General features: G+C 45.3%; 1 protein-coding gene across 2 annotated transcripts in view; it reads left to right on the top strand.

Moving 5' to 3' along the window:
* The first annotated feature begins 4,697 nt into the window (after nucleotides 1-4,697).
* Nucleotides 4,698-18,328, top strand: part of Dnah3 (dynein axonemal heavy chain 3) — a 162,951-nt gene continuing 149,320 nt past the window's right edge. The window contains exons 1-7 of one of the 2 annotated variants that reach the window (XM_075972063.1): nucleotides 4,698-4,730; nucleotides 8,224-8,328; nucleotides 8,838-9,057; nucleotides 11,182-11,251; nucleotides 11,767-11,941; nucleotides 12,590-12,779; nucleotides 14,576-14,771. In XM_075972063.1, the coding sequence (XP_075828178.1) occupies nucleotides 4,701-4,730; nucleotides 8,224-8,328; nucleotides 8,838-9,057; nucleotides 11,182-11,251; nucleotides 11,767-11,941; nucleotides 12,590-12,779; nucleotides 14,576-14,771 (986 nt within the window). In that variant the 5' untranslated portion in view covers nucleotides 4,698-4,700. Of the gene's footprint in view, nucleotides 4,731-8,223; nucleotides 8,329-8,837; nucleotides 9,058-11,139; nucleotides 11,252-11,766; nucleotides 11,942-12,589; nucleotides 12,780-14,575; nucleotides 14,772-18,328 lie in introns of both variants that reach the window. The other variant, XM_075972062.1, reaches the window with a different exon arrangement.

The raw sequence follows: 18,328 nt of genomic DNA, 5'->3' as shown, positions 1-18,328 counted from the left end.
TCTTCCTTCAACCAGACGAAGCCCCGCCCTTCTTCCCCGCCCTTCGCCTAGGCCCCGCCCCCTACCGAGGACCAGCGCAGGTCCCTGCCCGGCCTTTGAAGCCGCAACAGGAAGGACCCGGTATCCCGGCGCCCAGCCGCGCGGCTGGCAGCTTTGCTAGGAGCGTTCGCTTCTTCCCACACACTCTAGGAACAATCCCACAAACCTTCTAGACTTTAGAGAACTAACGAAAAAATGAGGGCTTGAAAACAGTCACTTCCAACAGCGGTGGCTTGGAGTGAAAGTTTTGGGGCCAAATCTCAGGTGGACTGGCAGCCCAAGGTGGGGTTTTTGTTTTGTTTTGTTTTTTGTTTTTGTTTGTTTGTTTGTTTTTAGAGAAATTTAGGGTTTCCCCTTCTCGGCACAGATCCAGTTCTGGATTCGCCCCCGGAGTTCAAGTCATACGAGTCGGTGAGGTGCCTCCTAGACTGGAAAGTCTAGTCACGAAGCAGGTGCAAATGTTGGCATTCAGGGAATCTCAGAGAAGGATTATCTCCACATTACGGATTTAAAGACAAAAAACAAAAACAAACAGAGCTAGAGGGATAAGGTTTATAGATAAACTCGAATCCTCTTCTCAAGGATCCACGGTAGAGAAACCCACGTTTCCTGGTTCCAAATACAGGCCTGAGGAGCGTGTTTACTCGGCGGCCGTGCTATTAGCATTTGGGATGGGATGAGTCTGTTTTTGAGATATCCTGAGAGCACTGTGGGGTGCTTGGAAGCATTCCTGGGTTCCACCCACGAAATAAATACAAATATCTTAGCAGCCCCTCCCAGCTGAAAATGTTTCCAAGGGAGTTGGAGATGGGACGCAACCATCCGGTATCCAGAAACACTGCCTTTGAGCTTACAGTGAAAAACTGTGGGCTGGGGTCCCCCATCTAAGGGCCCAAGTCTAGCTGTGGCTGTGTGACGTCGGGGACTTAACCTCTCATGGGGAGCATGGTATATAAGGGCATGCATGTCTCTGAAGTTTTTAATCTCAGGCACTCTTGTCTGGCTGGCTTCACTTTCTGGAGCTGCAGTATGATACGTTTCCCACGAGAGGAAAAGAAAAATATACTTGTTTTCCTTAGGCCATCAGGTCCTGGTAGATATTGCTTTGGAAAAATTGGGGCTTCTCTGGGATTTCAGCTGAAGGGTGCCATCTAGGGGTACCTTTTGAATCCTCTAGCTCCTCCAGCCTCCAGCATCTCCCCCCCCCCCCCAGTGTCACTGCCTCTCAGACAATACCTTGTATTTCTCATCTGGGGATCTAGCATCTCTGTACCATCGAGAACTTGGCTCTTGGTTAACATTCGAAGGACTGATAAACCCACATGAAGCCTCTCCTAGGCTTCCCCACAGTTTTCTACAGCAACAGACTGAATATTTTTATCCTTTGTGCCCCAGTATAACAGTATCAAGTGGAGCTTTTGTGAAGCCATTAGTCAAGACAATAAAGCACTTATGAATAGATTAATGCAGGGTAGGCGGTGGTGGTGCACACCTTTAATCCCTGGGAAGGCAGAGGCGGGTGGATCTCTGTGAGTTCAAGGTCAGCCTGATCTACAGAGTGAGTTTCAGGCTACACACACACACACACACACACACACACACACACACAAATGGATTAATGCTTTATAAATGGAGGACTGGGGAGTTTTCTTGCCTCTTTCTACTATCAGAGAGCAGAATAAAAAGATGGCAGACTAAACTCCGTGCAATCTCACTGTGCTCACGTTCAGACTTCCATTATTTTGAACTATGAGAAATACGTTTCTTGTTTTTCTTCGTTTTGTTTGCCTGCTTTTGTTTTAATATACCACTCAGACTGCAGCACTTCGGGATAGGAACCCCAATGAGCTAGCACACTTGTTCTAGGTAAGCAATTCCCTTTCAGCCCTCTGAGATCTACTGTGAGCACTGGCTCTGAAGAATAAGAAGTGGGGGAGGGAGGATTCTTTAGCAATGCATTGACCCAGTTGCTAGTCAGAGCCAGAATATGGCCTGAACCCAGCTGACCTCTCCTCCCTAGACTGCCAGATTTAGCAACTGAAACTATAGGACTCTCAGATTTCTTTTTGAGGCAAATAACCTATAACTTTTTGGTATAAGCATGTTTCATATGTATTCGGGATATATTTATTTTAAGAGATATTTTGCCTCAAAAAATGCTTACCTGAAATTCTGAGTTTTTCTGGTCATCCTGAGTTTTATTTATCTGGAGACCCTGGGGATTGGAGTTGAGGACAAAGAGGGTCTTAAGGCTGACATTATTTCTTAAGAATAAACAGGTATGTGCCCTGGAGGATTAGTTCTCTCTCCCCCTCTTCCTTCTCCTTCCCCTCTTCCATTTTCATTTCTTTCTCTTCCTTCCCCCCCCTTCTTTCTTTGGAAACAGTGTCTCACTTTTAACCCAGTCTGACTCTAGCCATTCCTCAGTCTGTACATAAGTTTATAACTAAAGCTGTGAGCACTTCCCATAACCACATGCAAGTCCGAATTTTGCTATTGACCTTTTGGAGTGACTACAGACCAGTTGTTTGTTTAGTTAGTTAGTTGGTTGGTTAGTTGGTTTGTTGGTTGGAAGGTTGGTTGGTTAGTTTAGTGTCTATATTTCCAAACATAAAAATTGGAAAAATGAGATTTTTTTTCTCTTGTATTGTTGAGAAGATGCCCTTTACGGGGCGGGCATGAATACCAGCAGATCATGTCAGTAAACAGAAAGTCTTCTTGTTTTAATGGCCTTAAACATAACTAGTTTTTAAAGTACATTAAATTTCAGACAGCCTATCTTGCTACACAGGAGGCCGTGGACTCATTACCATGCTCCTCTCTTTCTACTCCTCACATACATAGATGAGAGTCTCTCCGATGTGCAATTCACTGCTACACTATATCTGACTTATACACGTCATGTTTGTGTGCGTACTGGGCATCAGATCCGGACCTTGTATGTGATAGGCCAGTGCTCTATTACTTTTGAGCCACAGCCCAGACCCTCTACATACTTTATGATAAGAAACATTAACTCAAGGGACAAGGAAGGACTCTCTACAGAGAGCCAAATCTTGAGTGTAAAGTGAGGAAAAGGAAATTGAAGTTCTTGGTGCTTTTCAAAGGAGCTTAAAATGCCTATGCCCTGGGCAGTTGCTCTCCAAAAAGCACAGTAAAAATGTTTCATTTTGTAGCCACTCTGACTAAGGAAAGCTAAGGTTGGAAAACTAACTCTGTCTTGATTTCCTCCTGAAGAAATGGGAGGGTCATGAAAATTAAAGGGGGAAAGTGAATGAAGAAACAGACAGGCCCCGTAGCATTCTGAGAGAGCTTGATAAATCTAACTAGGCTTTAAAAGACTTTTGAAAGCAGCCATGTAATAAGTGTTTTGGATGTTGGGGCAGTGGCGAATCTTGGGTACTTCCATGTGAGTGTATGTGCTTGTGTGCCCGTAACTATAATACTGGTGCTAGCCACAACATTCATAAAGAACCTATTGCATTGAGTGACAAGACTATCCCAACCTGTCCTGGGCAGAGGAAGTTCTCAAGATGCAAGACCACAGTGGTGAAGTAGGGAAAGGCTCGTGGTGTAGCTCAGTTGGTAGGATGTTTGCCTGGCATATACCGGGCTGCTCTCAGTCCTGTGTAAACTTAGCACTAAGGAGGGGGAAGCCAATGATCAGAAGTTCAATGTTATCTTCAGACCCTGCCTCAGTGTGTGTGTGTGTGTGTGTGTGTGTGTGTGTGTGTGTGTGTGTGTGTAAGTCATAGGCAAATTAGGATGAATTTATAGTGTGCGAACTCTTTTAGGTGTGCAGTATCTCATCAAACTCACAAACAGACCTGGTGAAGTGGGCACTCACAGTATGACCAGAAAGTGGTATGGCATTTGTACATGGAAGCTGACAGTCACTGGACACAAGCTGAACATTCCTTAACAAGAAGTGCAGGATCTGAGTTAGACCAGTCCAACTCTGGACTTCAAGACTCAACCACCAGCTGCTGTGTCTTAGACCTCTTCAAGATAATCATCTCTTATTGTTACATTCCTAGGCCATTGCTAAACACTTTCTCAATTTCCCTTCTGTCACTAATACTTTCTGCTGCTCAGCTCAGCCTCCTACCAAGGGAACCAGCAGGTCAAGCCCAGTCTTGTGTTTAAACATAGAAGAGGCCCCTCCTCTTAGCAACAGACGCTAAAGCCTGGTTATCCACCACAGTGCCTGGGTAGAAACCCCATTATGGCTAAAACTGCTCAGGGAACTCCCCAGGTTCCCAGGGGTGTTATCTGGGATAGCAAGTTCCCTCTTCTGGACATTAATATGTGACCGTGCTTCAATTTGTCCTTTGCAGAGACATCAGGCTGTTCTAGGAAGTTCCAAGAAATCTACTGAAAGGAAAGAAAGAACAAACACTGCAAAGAGTGGAAAGCGGAGGAGGAATTCTGCAGAACGCCGTGCTACCTCTTCATTCTTTGTCTTTCCTTCTCTCCCTTTCTGCCAGGGAACTCCCCGGGATACCGGCATCTATGACGTCAGAGAAAGAGTTCCGTGTCAGAGTGTCCAGAGGGTCCGAAAATTCCGCTGCTGCTGTCTTCCCCATTCTCCTCTAAAGAATCGCAGATTTCAAAGCAGCTGGATGGGAGATACTGAGAACGGAACAATTAGAACGGGCACCATGAGCTACCCCGACTGCTCATTTCAGGAGGTGGGTGTGACGTTTAAGGCATGCTTTTCTGTACTTGTGTCTTCAACGTGTAGGGAATTGAGAGTGTGGGGGAGGAAGGACTTTTCCCACAGAGAGATTGCCGTGGTGGATTTCTTTGACCTGGAAAGTGTGTTAATCACTTTTTCACTCTGAAATTTTAGAACCCATCATTCCTTCCCCTTCCCTTCCAATGTCACCAGATACACACTCCAGCAGGCAGGTCCCACCTTGGATTGCACATCAGAGCATTCTGGGGTACATTCTGACACAGTGTTGGGGCTGGCAGAGGGAGCTGAAAGCTCAGTGGGTAAGAGCGCTTACTGCATAAGCCTGAGGACTTGAATTCATAGCCCAGCACCTCTGTGTAAAAGTTGTGGACGTGTATGTCTGCAACGCCAGTGGTGGATGGAGATGAGGGTCAGGGACAGGAATCCTGGGGCTTGCTTGCCATCAGCTTTGCTCCGGGTTCAGTGATAAACCCAGCCTCAAGGGAATAAGCTGGAAAGCAACCGAGCAGGACACCTAACACCTGCTCTGGCTTCTGCCCATATGTGGGCAGGCACACCCCCACAGACATTGCTAATTTAAAAAACAATTTTTAATTTAAAAACCCGTCTCACATAGGCACGAAGTTACCTTGTAATCTTATCACTGGGGAGACTGAGGCAAGAATATTGTGTATCCCAAGGCAGTCTGTACTATATGGTCTCAAAACAAGAACAACCTTATCAGAAACCAGAGTCTTGGCCCTCACCCTCAAAGACTCTGATTCAGATGTGACGTGCCATGGTGAAGAGCCAAGAGCTCTATTTTTAACTCAGGGTGGAATGGTTCTGGCATAGCAGAGCCATACAAGCTATCATGTGCAATCTGAAATAAACTGTCTGAACTGGGTCTGCTGGTTGATGCCAGTAGCCTCTGCACTCGGGAAGCCCAGCAGCGGAGATCAGCCTGAGGTGCATAGCAGACCCCACCTTAGAAACAAATAAATAAGCAAACAGACAGACTGCCCCAAAGTCATCTGCCCAAACCGCATGCAAGCATCTTGGATGAAAAAGCCAAGATGCCAAGACTCAGAGGAACATTTAAAATAGAAACTTAATAAAATTATATCTGCTTATATATAATAAAATTATATATAAGTGAAAACTCCCTAATATTTACCAAGGAAGATACTGAGACACTCAGGTTGTTAGCACGCCATTTTGCATAGCTAAGAAGCTGTTAAAGAATTTCCTGTTTCCTCCTGTCAAGAGCCACGTTGTGCCACATGGACTGAAATTGGAGTAGGTCAGGTTCTCCCACCAGGACTGTATTCTACGTCTGGTGGAAGGATTAGCTTTCCCAGGTTCTGTTGGCACTGGAATCAGGTTTACCCCACTGTGAGAAGGAACATAATTACCAAGACCCCTCCCAGATTCCACAAGTTGGGGTTTGGGGCTTAATTGCTCCTTCCTGCTCTTATTGTGACTTACCCAAGATGTTCTGGCTTGGTGGTGTTTGTTGCTGTTTGAATGAAGATTTTTATTTAAGACAGATTTCAAAATCTAGGCCAAAGGAAAGATTGCCACAGACCACAGATACCTCTTGCTTACAAAAACACAATGGCGACAGCCCTAACCTCGTCATCAACACATGTCTTATAGCTGGGACCTAAAAAGGCTTTCCTATCCTTGAAAGTACCCTTGCCCAGCTCTTCTTTGGTTGGTATTGTACCTGCTTTGAATGGCCAGATCCATTTCCAGTTGATTCCTGTTTTGTTCCCCTCACTGATGCAGATCTGGCATGGATTTCAGTCATAAAAGAGAGAATTCTTGGAGATAACTGGTTAGTTCTCAGATCCTTGAGATTGAGGTGGAGAACAGAGAGGCTGCCAGTGATTGAGACCAGCATATTAAAGCTGGGTATGATGGTTCATGACTGAAACCCCAACACTTTGGAGGCTGAGATAGGAGGATTTTGAGTTTGTGGCCAGCCTGGGTTATAAGTTCCTATCTCAAAAAAATCAATAATTCTACAATAAAAATACAAGTCAGTATACCAAGTTCTATAAGATGAAAGTAATAAGGTCATTGGTTCTCAGGAGCATCGGGCCTGAGGTGGGAACCAAGCAGCTCTACTCTGAATAAGTATCCATTGCCCACCATTGGTAACAGTCCTTGGAAAACACTGAATTGGGCTGTGAGATCAGCGAACCCATTCCATGCTTTCAAAGATCTCAAGCTTCAAGTACATCTGTGATCATAACTTTTTCTATTCTCATTTAATTTTTGGACCCATGACCTACCTAGAATAATTTGCCATGTAAGGGGTTCTTGCCATTGCTGACATTTCTGCGGTGATGGGTGATGCACATTTAAAAGCTACTGCCCTAGAAGACAAGTCTACCTCTTGTGTGCCTGGGGCATTTTGCATACCATTCTGACTCTTGGTTTGATCAGCTAGAATGGGACTAACCCCCCCCCCCAAAAAAAAAGGTTTTTGCATGCCTGACATGCAATCATTTGGCATTTGGGTAGACAGTATTGATTATTTAATGATACAGGAGTTCCAGGGGAGTTCATGGGGGTTAGGGGTTATCAGTGAAGGGTTAGTCAGGCTTGGTGTTTCATGGCTAATAGGGACTCCTGTGTCCCTCTTCCACCCCAGCCTGCACCAGTAATCTTGCCTGCCATAATTTGCAGATCCAAGTAAAGAAATCTCTGTCACAGTGTCTCATCTAATACCAGAGCTAGTTCAAAGTCACATCCTAGGGTTAAAGTCAGAGCCGACATTGGCCTCTTGAAAAATCCTTCAGATCATCTTGAAAATGAAGACCAGCAGAACCTCCCGGACATCAGCCCAGCACTGTCTCTGTCGCAGCCTCAGATAAAATGCTTGTCTTTTGCAATGGGGCTGAGGCTTCAGACAAAAGTCTCATGCAATGCTGTTCAGGCTACAGCCACTTCCAGCTCTGTTCAGGAGAGCACACGGGAACTAAGAGAGAATGTGGAAGGCTCACACACAAATGTACACTCACTAATGAAAGGGGGATTCTCACACCCACCATTTTTAAAAGTAAATCGCAGGGAGTTGCTTATATGCTTGTTAAACATACATAAGATGCCAAGCTATTGCCTGAGTAGGTTTTTAATCAAAACACTGTATGTGTGAAATGCAAGAGTCAACTTTAAGAAAGCTACCCACTTTGGGGGGCCCAACAAGGTGGCTCGGCAGGTGAAGGAGCTTGTCCTGCAAGCTTGGTGAGATGGGTTCAATCCCTAGACCTCACATCAAAGTGGAAGGAGAGAATCAATTCCACAAAATTGTCAACTGATTTCCAACACACAACACTCCATGGCACACACACCCACATAATGCATGCATGTGCACATACACACCATGCACACTCAATAATACTAATACTAATACAACTACTAGTATCTCACCCTCTCCAGAGGCCCAGAAACCTCTCCCAGTTCCTGAAGAGAAGCTTTGTTCCTGTTTCCCACAGATTGACAAAAATGACTCCATACATCACATGAGCCACTCCCAGGCGAGGCCAGAGCTGCCCCCTCTGCCTGTGTCTGCAAATGAGGAGCCGTCAGAACTCTATGAGGTGAGTACCCATGGCTGCGGCTCTTCTGCTGAGGAAGAACTGGGGAACATACCTTGCCTGTGTATGCATTCCTTTGGGTTTTAGTGAAGGCAAACAGTCTTGGCAAGTGGGACTAAGAACTCTTGTCATTTTGTCACCAGAAGACACTACAATGGTATGAGAACAGAGGTTTGCGCTAGAATAAAAGCGTGTTTGCGTCTGGCCCTGCCATTTACCCGCTGTGTTAGCGAACTCTAAGTCAGCATGTTCGGCCATCGAAGGAGAGCAGTTCCATGCCTCTCGCCACCAGGTCCATAAAGAATAACAGCGGTGTTCAACGCCAGCTGTTTTCCTTGGCTTCAGAAATCTTCCATTGGGCAGAGAAGTAGCCATGCACAAAGTATTTCCCCGGGGTGTGAGGAGGGTAGAAACATAGCATCCGGTATACGCAACTCCATCTCCATGGCAGCGGAGCCCAGGCTCACAGAGATGCCTCTGACAGCATCTCCTTCACATTGCTCTCCTTGCAGACTGTCATGTCTCACAGCTTTTATCCCCCCTTGATGCAACGCACGTCCTGGACCCTGGCTGTGCCCTTCAAAGAGCAGGACTGCCACCGTGGACCCAGTGACTCCATCGGCAACAACTATTCTCTGACAGCCCGAGACATGAAGCTGAAAGACCTGTTGAAGGTCTACCAACCAGTCACCATCAATGTCCCTAGGGACAAGACCAGACAGAGGGTACCAGGTACTTGCGACCAATATGCCATATCTTGTGCAGGATGAGGCTTTGAAATGAAGCTTCTACTCCTGAGTTTTTATCCCGGGTATGCCCTTTGTTGGACCTAGTATCTTTATAGAGCCTCACTCACTCCACTTATGAAATGGAAATTCCTAACATGGCTAAAGTTTATGCATCACTTGCAAACACCAGTACTGTTTAAACTACTGATGTCCGCACCGTAGATTACTCCAAAATGTCGTGACTTAAATCAAATCATATTCATCATCTCCCTGTTTCTACAGGTGAGATCTCTGCATTTGGCTTAGTTGGGTAGTTCAAGCTCAAGATCTCCCACAATCACACAATCAAGGTGCAGCCGAGACCATAGTCATTGAAATACACAGGGAGGGATTCTCTTCCAGGCCTGTGCACATTCTTAAGTTCTTGTTGACGGCTGGCTATCACCACCAACTCCTCGCCACACAGACTCTCCATGGCTTCTGACTTCCACTGGAGTCAGCAAAAGAGGGAGCAGGAGAGAGACAGTACCTCAGAAACCATAGAGAGTTTTTGAAAATTAACCTTAGAATTGGCATCTTATCACGTTTAACATAGTCTGTTGTTTGTTGAAAGTGAATCACCAGGTCCAGCATCATGCCAAAGTCCTATCATGGAGCAGAGATCATGGGAGTGGGATCCATTTTGGAAGCTGTTTTCCACAACGTCTCACAGACATGAACTGACTTCATCCTACCATATACACATATGTCTTCTTACAGAACCCTTCTGTGATTTCTATTAGATACACTTTGGAGACCCTCGATCTGTTCTCTGTCTCAAACCCCTGCATATTTTCCATTTCCCCTTCTGTGATAGAAGTTAATTCTTCAATTGTTATCTTTCAACTCACTAATTTTCTCCTCAACTTTGCTCAGTATTTTAACACATCATGACTAGAAAGTGCTGTTGGATTTTTGTTTGTTTGATTGGTTTTTGTATGTGTGGATCCTAGTTTTATTTTTGTTGCTGTGATAAAAACACCCTGAGCAAAGGATCTTAAGGGATGAAAAGGTTTATTGGCTTATAAATCCAGATTACAGTCCATTATGATGGGGAAGTCAAGGCAGTAACATTCACAGTCAGGACAGTGAAAGAACAAAGCAGGATCCTTGCCTGCTGCATGCTTAGCTAGCTTTCTCTACTCTTACACAGGTCAGAACCAGTCCTGGGGCTCCCCACCTTCAGGGCTTGTCTTCCCAACCCTGTTAACAATCAAGACAACCCCCCACAGATAAGTCCACAGGCCAGCCTGATCTAGATAATTCCCCACTAAGACTGTTCTCCAGGTGATTCCTGGAGGTATCACCTTGACTGTTAAAACTAATGAGCAGCGGTTGCGGCTTCTTTCCATTTTCAGATTTATAATCATTTCTATTGTGGTTTTTCCCCTAATTTCTTAATCTCTTTTTTATGGCGCTAGCCCTAAGAATATCATTTGGAGGGATCCTTGAAGGAGTTCTCACCAGTGATGCTCGTTGATGGAATATACATGCATGTCCTTTGGATGTTACCTTGCATGTTACTGCCTCAAGGACATAGAGCAAACATTAAATACCCAGTGTACAAAATCTCACCTAGAAACTTAGGCTTTATGCTCTAATTGCTAATACCATGATTCTTGTTTAAGCCTGTTTGAGTTTCCATAACAAAGTGCATAGTCTGGGTAGCTTATAAACAACAGAATATTTTAATCACATTCTGGGAATTGGAAAGTCTAAAAGTAAAAAAGAAAGACAACAAATTCAGTATGTGATGAGACCTCATCCTGGTTTAGAAACGCTGCATTCTTTTTCCTTCCTATTAAAAAAATTTCATACAATATATTTCGATCAGTTTGATCATTTCTTCTCCCCCATCCTCCCTACCCATCCAAATCTCTATTTTTTCTCTCTCTCAAAAGAACTAAAACAAAGGGAAAAACAGTAGAACAAAAATAATGAAACAAAGGACTGCACCCTGCATCCTGCCCTACCATGTCCACTCCCCTTAGTATTCCCCCAGACCATTCCCAAGGGTCCCATCCTTGCAGACAGAGAGTGGCTCCAGGCTTCCCGTCCCTGATGGCTTTCTTTCTCTACTCTCACACAGGATCTAAAGCCTCATCAGAGCCTGCTAAGAAGAAAATGAAGTTCTCCAAATGCAAGGAGGATGCTCCCGGGTAAGGAGTCACTATGGATGCCATGGGGTAGAGGAAACTGGACTGAACTAAATCATATTCTGAAAAGTTGGGCTGTGGTGGCACACGCCTTTGATCCCAGCACTTAGGAAGCAGAGGCAGGTGGTTCTCTGTGAGTTCAAGGCCAACCTGCACTACATAGTGAGTTCCAGGACAGCCAGGACTACACGGAGAAACCCTATCTTGAAAAACCTGATATATATATATTAAGTCATATTCTGCTTCTTGACTTCAAAGCATTGTCAGACACCCAGGGGTTCCTTTTCCCCACCAGTCTTTCGAGGGTCTATATAAAAGGATGTTAACGAGCTGGCTAAAGCCAGTGCTCACAGTCTGTGACGTGCTACACATTGGGGTCATCCAAGGGGCACACATCAGATGTCACTAGATGACACAATGGAGTAGGTGTTCCTGGCAATCCTCAGATTTGGGAAAGTGGATCTGACAAATACAGTGTCTCAGTGGGAGCCTAAGAGTGGACTGCTCCAACCTTTCAGGGTGCCAACGGCCTGCAAACACTCGCACTCCGTGCCCAAGAAGAGTGACGTGGACTCGTCGGTAGTCCAGTCAGGAAGCAGACCCATGAGTCCAGAACAACAGATGGATGTGATGTTGCAAGAGGAGATGGAAATAGAAAGTAAAGAGAAGAAGCCGTCGGAGTTAGACCTGGAGGTACTTTCTTACTGTGGCCCCCGACTTGAGAGATAGCATCTTGGCATCTGAGTAATTTGAAGCAACGAATGTCAGAGTCACTTTGGGGAATGGTAACAGAATACTGAAGCCCAGAAATCTTAGGAACTGGGGCTTGCGAGTCCCTAACACACAGTTTGGCACATGGCAGCCCATGGGGCGGGGGAGGTGGCCAAACTCTTGCAAAACAAGACAGGACTCTCAGTTAAATATGAATTTCAGATAAACAATGAAGACAATGTTTTGAGTGTGTGCGAGTAAACCAGCTGTGTTCTGTAGTTTTTCTGGCAACCCTATCAACCATTAGCAAAATGCAGCCTGTAAGTGTGTTTTATAAAAATAGGGAAAATGCCTATGAGGTAGCTCTCCAGCTCGTCTTAAGAAAACTAACATACTCAGAGCTGAGCAGTCGTCTTCTTCAGGGGGAAGAACCTGCCTGTGACCTTGTCACATGCAATGTGTGTGAAGTGACTGGCCTCAAAAGCATAGTGGCGAGTGACAAAAGGCGTGGGTGGATGGCTGCTGTGTGAACTGGGACCCTTGGCTGCTTGGCGGCTGCTTGGTTGGTTGGGTGGACCAGGTGGGCACCGCCCCTCGGTCATGACCTTTTTCTTGCTTTGTTTATGGAAGAGATACTATTATTACTTGACCAACGGCATCCCGAAAGACATGATTGCCCCCGAGGACGAGGAGGTGATGGTGCGAATTTACAAGTTGATTCCTAAGGTGCTGCTGGCAATCCCAGCCCTGGAACCCCTGCAGGTTGAGCTTCGGACTGAGAAGGAAAGAGACTATTACTTTAGTCTCATGAAAAGCATTGGTAAGGCTGGGCTTGTGGGCACGGAGCTCCTGTGGAGGGCACTGCCTTTCCTCTGTGCCCGTTGCTGTGCTGTTGTTGTGATGAGACTGCCAGAAAACACCAGCTCAGAGGAGGAATGGTTCATTTTGTCTCGTGGCTTCAGGGGTCTGGGGACATGGTCAGCTGCGCCTATTGCTTCTGGGTAGTGATGGTGCAGAACATCCCAGCAGGGGCATGTGGTGCCATCTGTGTGTTGCTCAGCTCATCTCACTCAGCAAAGCCGAGAGAGTGAGAAAGCGCATGTGTGTGCTAACAGGTTTCTTCCTTTGGGCTTCATTCTATCCAGGCTTCCATCCTATTAGACGGCCTCTGTTGATATCCTTAGTTACTGGCTCATATGCCAATCACCTCTGGAAACATCCTCACAGACACACCCAGGAGAGTACCATACTAATCTCTCGGGCAACATTCAATCCAATCAAACTGACAATCAGGATGAACTATCACATGATCAATTAATTTATCAGTCCCCACTCTGACGTCACTGAACTCACCCCGAAATACCATGTGACTTTTAATTCAAATGTCCCCCCATCCTCGTCGTCATCACTTCTGCTTCCCTTTGAACTAACCACCATGGTATAGCCATGCTTGTGCAGATCTTGCTAAAACGCGGATTCTGGATTAGTAGATGTGCAGCGTGGGTAAAGCCAAGCAGCCATTCAGCGTGGGTGGCTAGCTCCAGGAGGCTCAGATGTGATAGACAGACATTAATTACACTGTGGGAACCCTGTCCCTTCTCCTCAGTGGCTCTTCTCTTGTCCCCTCGGTTGTCCCTTTACCCTTGGCGGTCCTAGCGCCCTGACTTTCAGCTCGTCCTGGATGGCACGTCCCACTGTGCCTTTGTCTCTCTGCTGTTCCCCTCTCGTGTCTGTCACTTTGGACTCCTTTTGTGACTTGAGCTTTTGGATAGTGATGGGTGCATCGCTTTGTCTCCCTCTGTCCTAAGCCCACCCAGTGTCCTGTACACACAGTAGACCACACTGGGAAGCATTTAATGGCAGGTGATTTGAGAGAGGAAGTGGAAGGGTAACCCTGTTGTTTTTATGCTTTGTTAATACGTCTAGCTATTTCTGTTTTCCTAACTTTCTAACGAGGTGAGTATCATAACTCCTTGTCTGGTGTCTCACAGAGCCCATCTAAGAATAGACACGTGAGGTCTTTTGCTTCTGGCTCCTCCTTGCTTTTCCAGCCATACACCTTCAGTGCCACCATTGCGACCCATGTTGTCTACACAGCATAGCTCACAGCTCCTTGAGCAAACAGTCTGACAGTTTCCCTCCATACACAACATCCCTCTGTTCCCAGTGTCCTTCCTCTAAGAAGCTCATATGCATTCTTCATGGTGCAGCATAGTTGTGACGCTACCAAGATTTCCCCAATCTTTCTTTCCTAACAAAACACATTTGCTATCTAAATCTCCATTTGTAAGTATCTGCTGCTGCTGCTTACTGTGTTCGTGCATGTTTGTGCCATTATCCCGGTGAGCGAAGTCACCATTCATCACCAATGGAGTCCAGCAAATGCTCTGCCAAGAAAAGCGGGGCTCACCCTCAAAATCCAAGTACTTTTCAATGCCAAGTCACACTCCTTTCAGGGAAGTCACACCCATGGGTTACCCCTGACCTGGCCACTGAGGAGGCATTGCCGGGTGGGGAAATGGACAGATATTCACTTCTGTTCTAAGTGTCTGAACGCTAGGAGTATAGGATGTGTAAAGACCCTGCCTGATAGGGTGCCGTCTCTTTCCATTCTAGTCGACTACATCCTCATGGACCCAATGGAGAAGAAAAGGCTGTTCATCGAGAGCATCCCTCGCTTGTTTCCTCACAGAGTGATCCGGGCCCCTGTGCCCTGGCACAATGCCTACCAGAGTGCCAAGAAGTGGAATGAGGAGCATTTGCACACAGTGAACCCCATGATGTACAACCTCAAAGAACTATGGTTTGCAGAGTAAGACTTGGCCCCTGGTCTTTGGGTTCCTTTCTTTATTGTTCAGTACCTAAATGAACCTCTTTAGTATGGCACAGTGAGGGTAGCTCTTGTTCTGCAGTGGAGAGGGCCCATCAAAGATCCTAGACAGAAAGTCTGTGGGTTGTGAATGTGAACCTACTTACAGGTCTAAGGAACCCTCCTATGCATTCCCAAAATGTATTTTCCCTGTCTGAAAGCCCTGGAGCATGGTGGGTAACAGTGTACATTTTGAGCCATTAAGTTACAAATCTTAGCTCTCCTTTGTGGGTAGATGGGTGTGTGAACTCCATCTTTGGGCCCTGCTTTCTTGGCCTCCAAGGTTGAAATAATAAGAGTTCCTACTTCAGAGGGATGGTAAGAGGAGTTAGTAACTCAGCACAAAGTACTTAGTACCTGATACGACTTAAGAGGCCAAGGAGAGTTAATTCCCCATTTCCTGCCTTGTAGCGCCGTCACCCTACATCACAACTCTAAGCTTACTCATCTGCCTCTACTTTTGAGATGGATGAAGGTTTGGGCCCTTTTTTTTTTCTTTATGAAATTCATTTGGCAAGCTATGTTGTCTCTCAGTTGTACTTATGAATAATTATATTCACTCCACCAAATTATAGGAATCTAAATGAGAAGACCCCTTTTTTCTTTCAAATTTCAAAACTCGAGATATGCAGTTGTCTCTTGTTATATACAAAGAGATTGTTTCTGGGACCCCATGAACTCTCAAGCCCTTTATATAAAATACTCTAGTATTTTCGTAAGTCTCATACTTTCCCTTATATTTGTCATAAGGAGTTGCTTAGGAAATAATTTCAATAATAAAATTTGTACCTGTTTAGTACAAAAGCAAGGGTTTTTCAGAATATTTCCAACATGCTGTTGGTTGGATCCAAGCAGGCAGAACCCACAGAGATGAAAGACCTACTGTAAAACTCACTGTCTTGGTTCCTTTTCTGTTGCTGTGATGGAGGTCATGACTGAAAGCACCTTAAGGAAGGTTTGTTTTGGCTTGTGGTTCTGGAAGGATAGAGTTTATTACGGCAGGGAAGACATGGCCATAGTCAAAGAAGAATGTCAGCGCAATCAGGAAGCTACCCGATCACATGTCATACACACAGGGAAGAGAGGGAAGAGTAAGTGGGGTGAGGCTAGAGAGTCCCAAAGCCCATCCATAGTGACCGTCTTAGGTTCCTGTTGCCGCAGTGAAACACACAACCAAAAAGCAAGTTGGGGAAGAAAGGGTTTATATGGCTTACACTTCCCTATCACTGTTTATCCCTGAAGGAAAGCAGGGCAGGAACTCACACAGGGCAGGAGCCTGGAGGCAGGAGCTGGTGCAGAGGCCATGGAGGGTGCTGCTTATTGGTTTGCTCCTCATGGCTTGCTCAACTTGTTTTCTTTTTTTTTTAACATTTTTTTATTGATATTTATTGAGCTCTACATTTTTCTCTGCTCCCCTCCCTGCCTCTCCCCTCCCCACTTCAGTCCTCCCCCAAGGTCCCCATGCTCCCAATTTACTCAGGAGATCTTGACTTTTTCTACTTTCTACTTCCCGTGTAGATTAGATGTATGTCTCTCTTAGTGTCCGCATTGTTGTCTAAGTTCTCTGAGATTGTGGTTTGTAGGCTGCCTTTCTTTGCTTTATGTTTAAAAACCACCTATGAGTGAGTACATGTGATAATTGTCTTTCTGTGTCTGGGTTACCTCACTCAAAATAATGTTTTCTAGCTCCATCCATTTTCCTGCAAAATTCAAGCTGTTGTTATTTTTTTCTGCTGTGTAGTACTTCATTGTATAAATGTACCACATTTTTCTTATCCATTCTTCGGTCGAGGGACATTTAGGTTGTTTCCAGGTTCTGGCTATGACGAACAAAGCTGCTATGAACATAGTTGAGCACATGTCCTTGTGGCATGATTGAGCATCCTTTGGATATATACCCAAAAGTGGTATTGTTGGGTCTTGAAGAAGGTTGTTTTCTAATTTTCTGAGAAATCGCCACACTGACATCCAAAGGGATTGTACTAGCTTGCATTCCCACCAGCAATGCAGGAATGTTCCCTTACTCCACAACCTCTCCAGCATAAGTTGTCATCAGTGTTTTTGATTTTGGCCATTCTTATAGGTGTAAGATGGAATCTCAGAGTTTCAACCTGTTTTCTTATAGAACCCAGGACCACCAGTTGAGGGATGGCACCACCCACAATGGCTAGGTCCTCCCCCGTTGATCACTAATTAAGAAAATGTCCTAAAGGTAGATATGATGGAGGCATTTTCTTCATTGAGGTCCCCTCCTCTCAGATGACTTGAGCTTGTGTCAAGTTGACATAAAACCATCCAGCCCATTCATGAACTTCCTCCAGGAATTCTCCACTCCCTCAGTATTCCACATCACTTTCAAACAGTGGCACTGACTAGGGACCAAGTATTCAAATACACGAGCCTATAGAGGAAATTCTCATTCAAACCACCCCTCCTACCCCTTGAGAGTGTGTGCACAGTGTGTGCACAGTGGGGTACTTCACAAGGTTGTGCCACCCGTACTGCTCTCTAATTCAAGGACATTTTTGTCATTCACATTCAGCCCACCCCTTCAGCCCCTGGCACCCACTAATCTTCTTTGCCTCAGCAGACCTGCAGGTGCTGGATGTGTAATAGATACTGAATCACATACTATTATGTGCTCCTTTGTGTCTGGGGTCTGAATTAAACACGATGTCCTCAACATCTGTTCACAGAGAAGGCAAGCATCAGTAACGATGTTTCTTTTTATGACTGAATAATATTCCATAGTTTGGCTATATCATATTTTGTTTATCCATTCTATTGGTTGTTTGGGGGAGAGGAGAGTGTGTGATTTTTTTTTTCAAATGGGATCCTCAAGAAAGGGCATGCATCAGAAGGGAAAGTTCACTGAAAGGTCAGGCTAATGCCTCATTTCAGCTCATTAGACAGTCAGAGGCACCAAGTCAGCAAGGAGGAAGATTTGTCCAGGAAACTGCATCATGGTTTTCCTGCATGACCCCAACTATTCAACTTGAAAATTTCTAAGAGGAGAGAAATAAGCTAAGATGTTTTTGGGATTGGTAAAGTTTGTGGATTTGGGAACTATAATGAGATGGAAAATGTGAGGAAAGAGTAGAGAGTTCCACCAATGAGAGAAGTTTTTTTTGTTAGGGTTTAATTAAAGATAAGTAAGGCAGATACATGAGCCACACCAGTGTTGGTTGTCTGTGCGGTGAGTCAGACTCTCAGGCCCACCCTTCCTAGAAGTGCTTTGTATTTAGTCGTACACAAACACGTTTCAATTCCCCACCCCCACCTAAAAGGACCATAGGTGGTGGTGTTTTAGAAGGAAGAATATCTGAAAGATTGTTAAAACAGATGATGACTTCAAGAGGCAGCACTGGGATTGGCTAAGGAAACTGGGCAAAGATCTGGTTTGAGAAGTAGTGGGGATTACTTAAGGACAACCTATCGAAGAGGGGATGCTGGAAAGAGAAACGGTAGACCTGTGGGCTTGGAAGCGGTAGAGCTTCCCT

The sequence above is a fragment of the Microtus pennsylvanicus genome, chromosome 5 (assembly GCF_037038515.1).
Source record: "Microtus pennsylvanicus isolate mMicPen1 chromosome 5, mMicPen1.hap1, whole genome shotgun sequence".
NCBI classification, from domain to species: Eukaryota; Metazoa; Chordata; class Mammalia; order Rodentia; family Cricetidae; genus Microtus; species Microtus pennsylvanicus.
The sequence above is the reverse complement of the archived record's forward strand: the minus strand, read 5'-3'. Positions and strand labels throughout refer to the sequence as shown.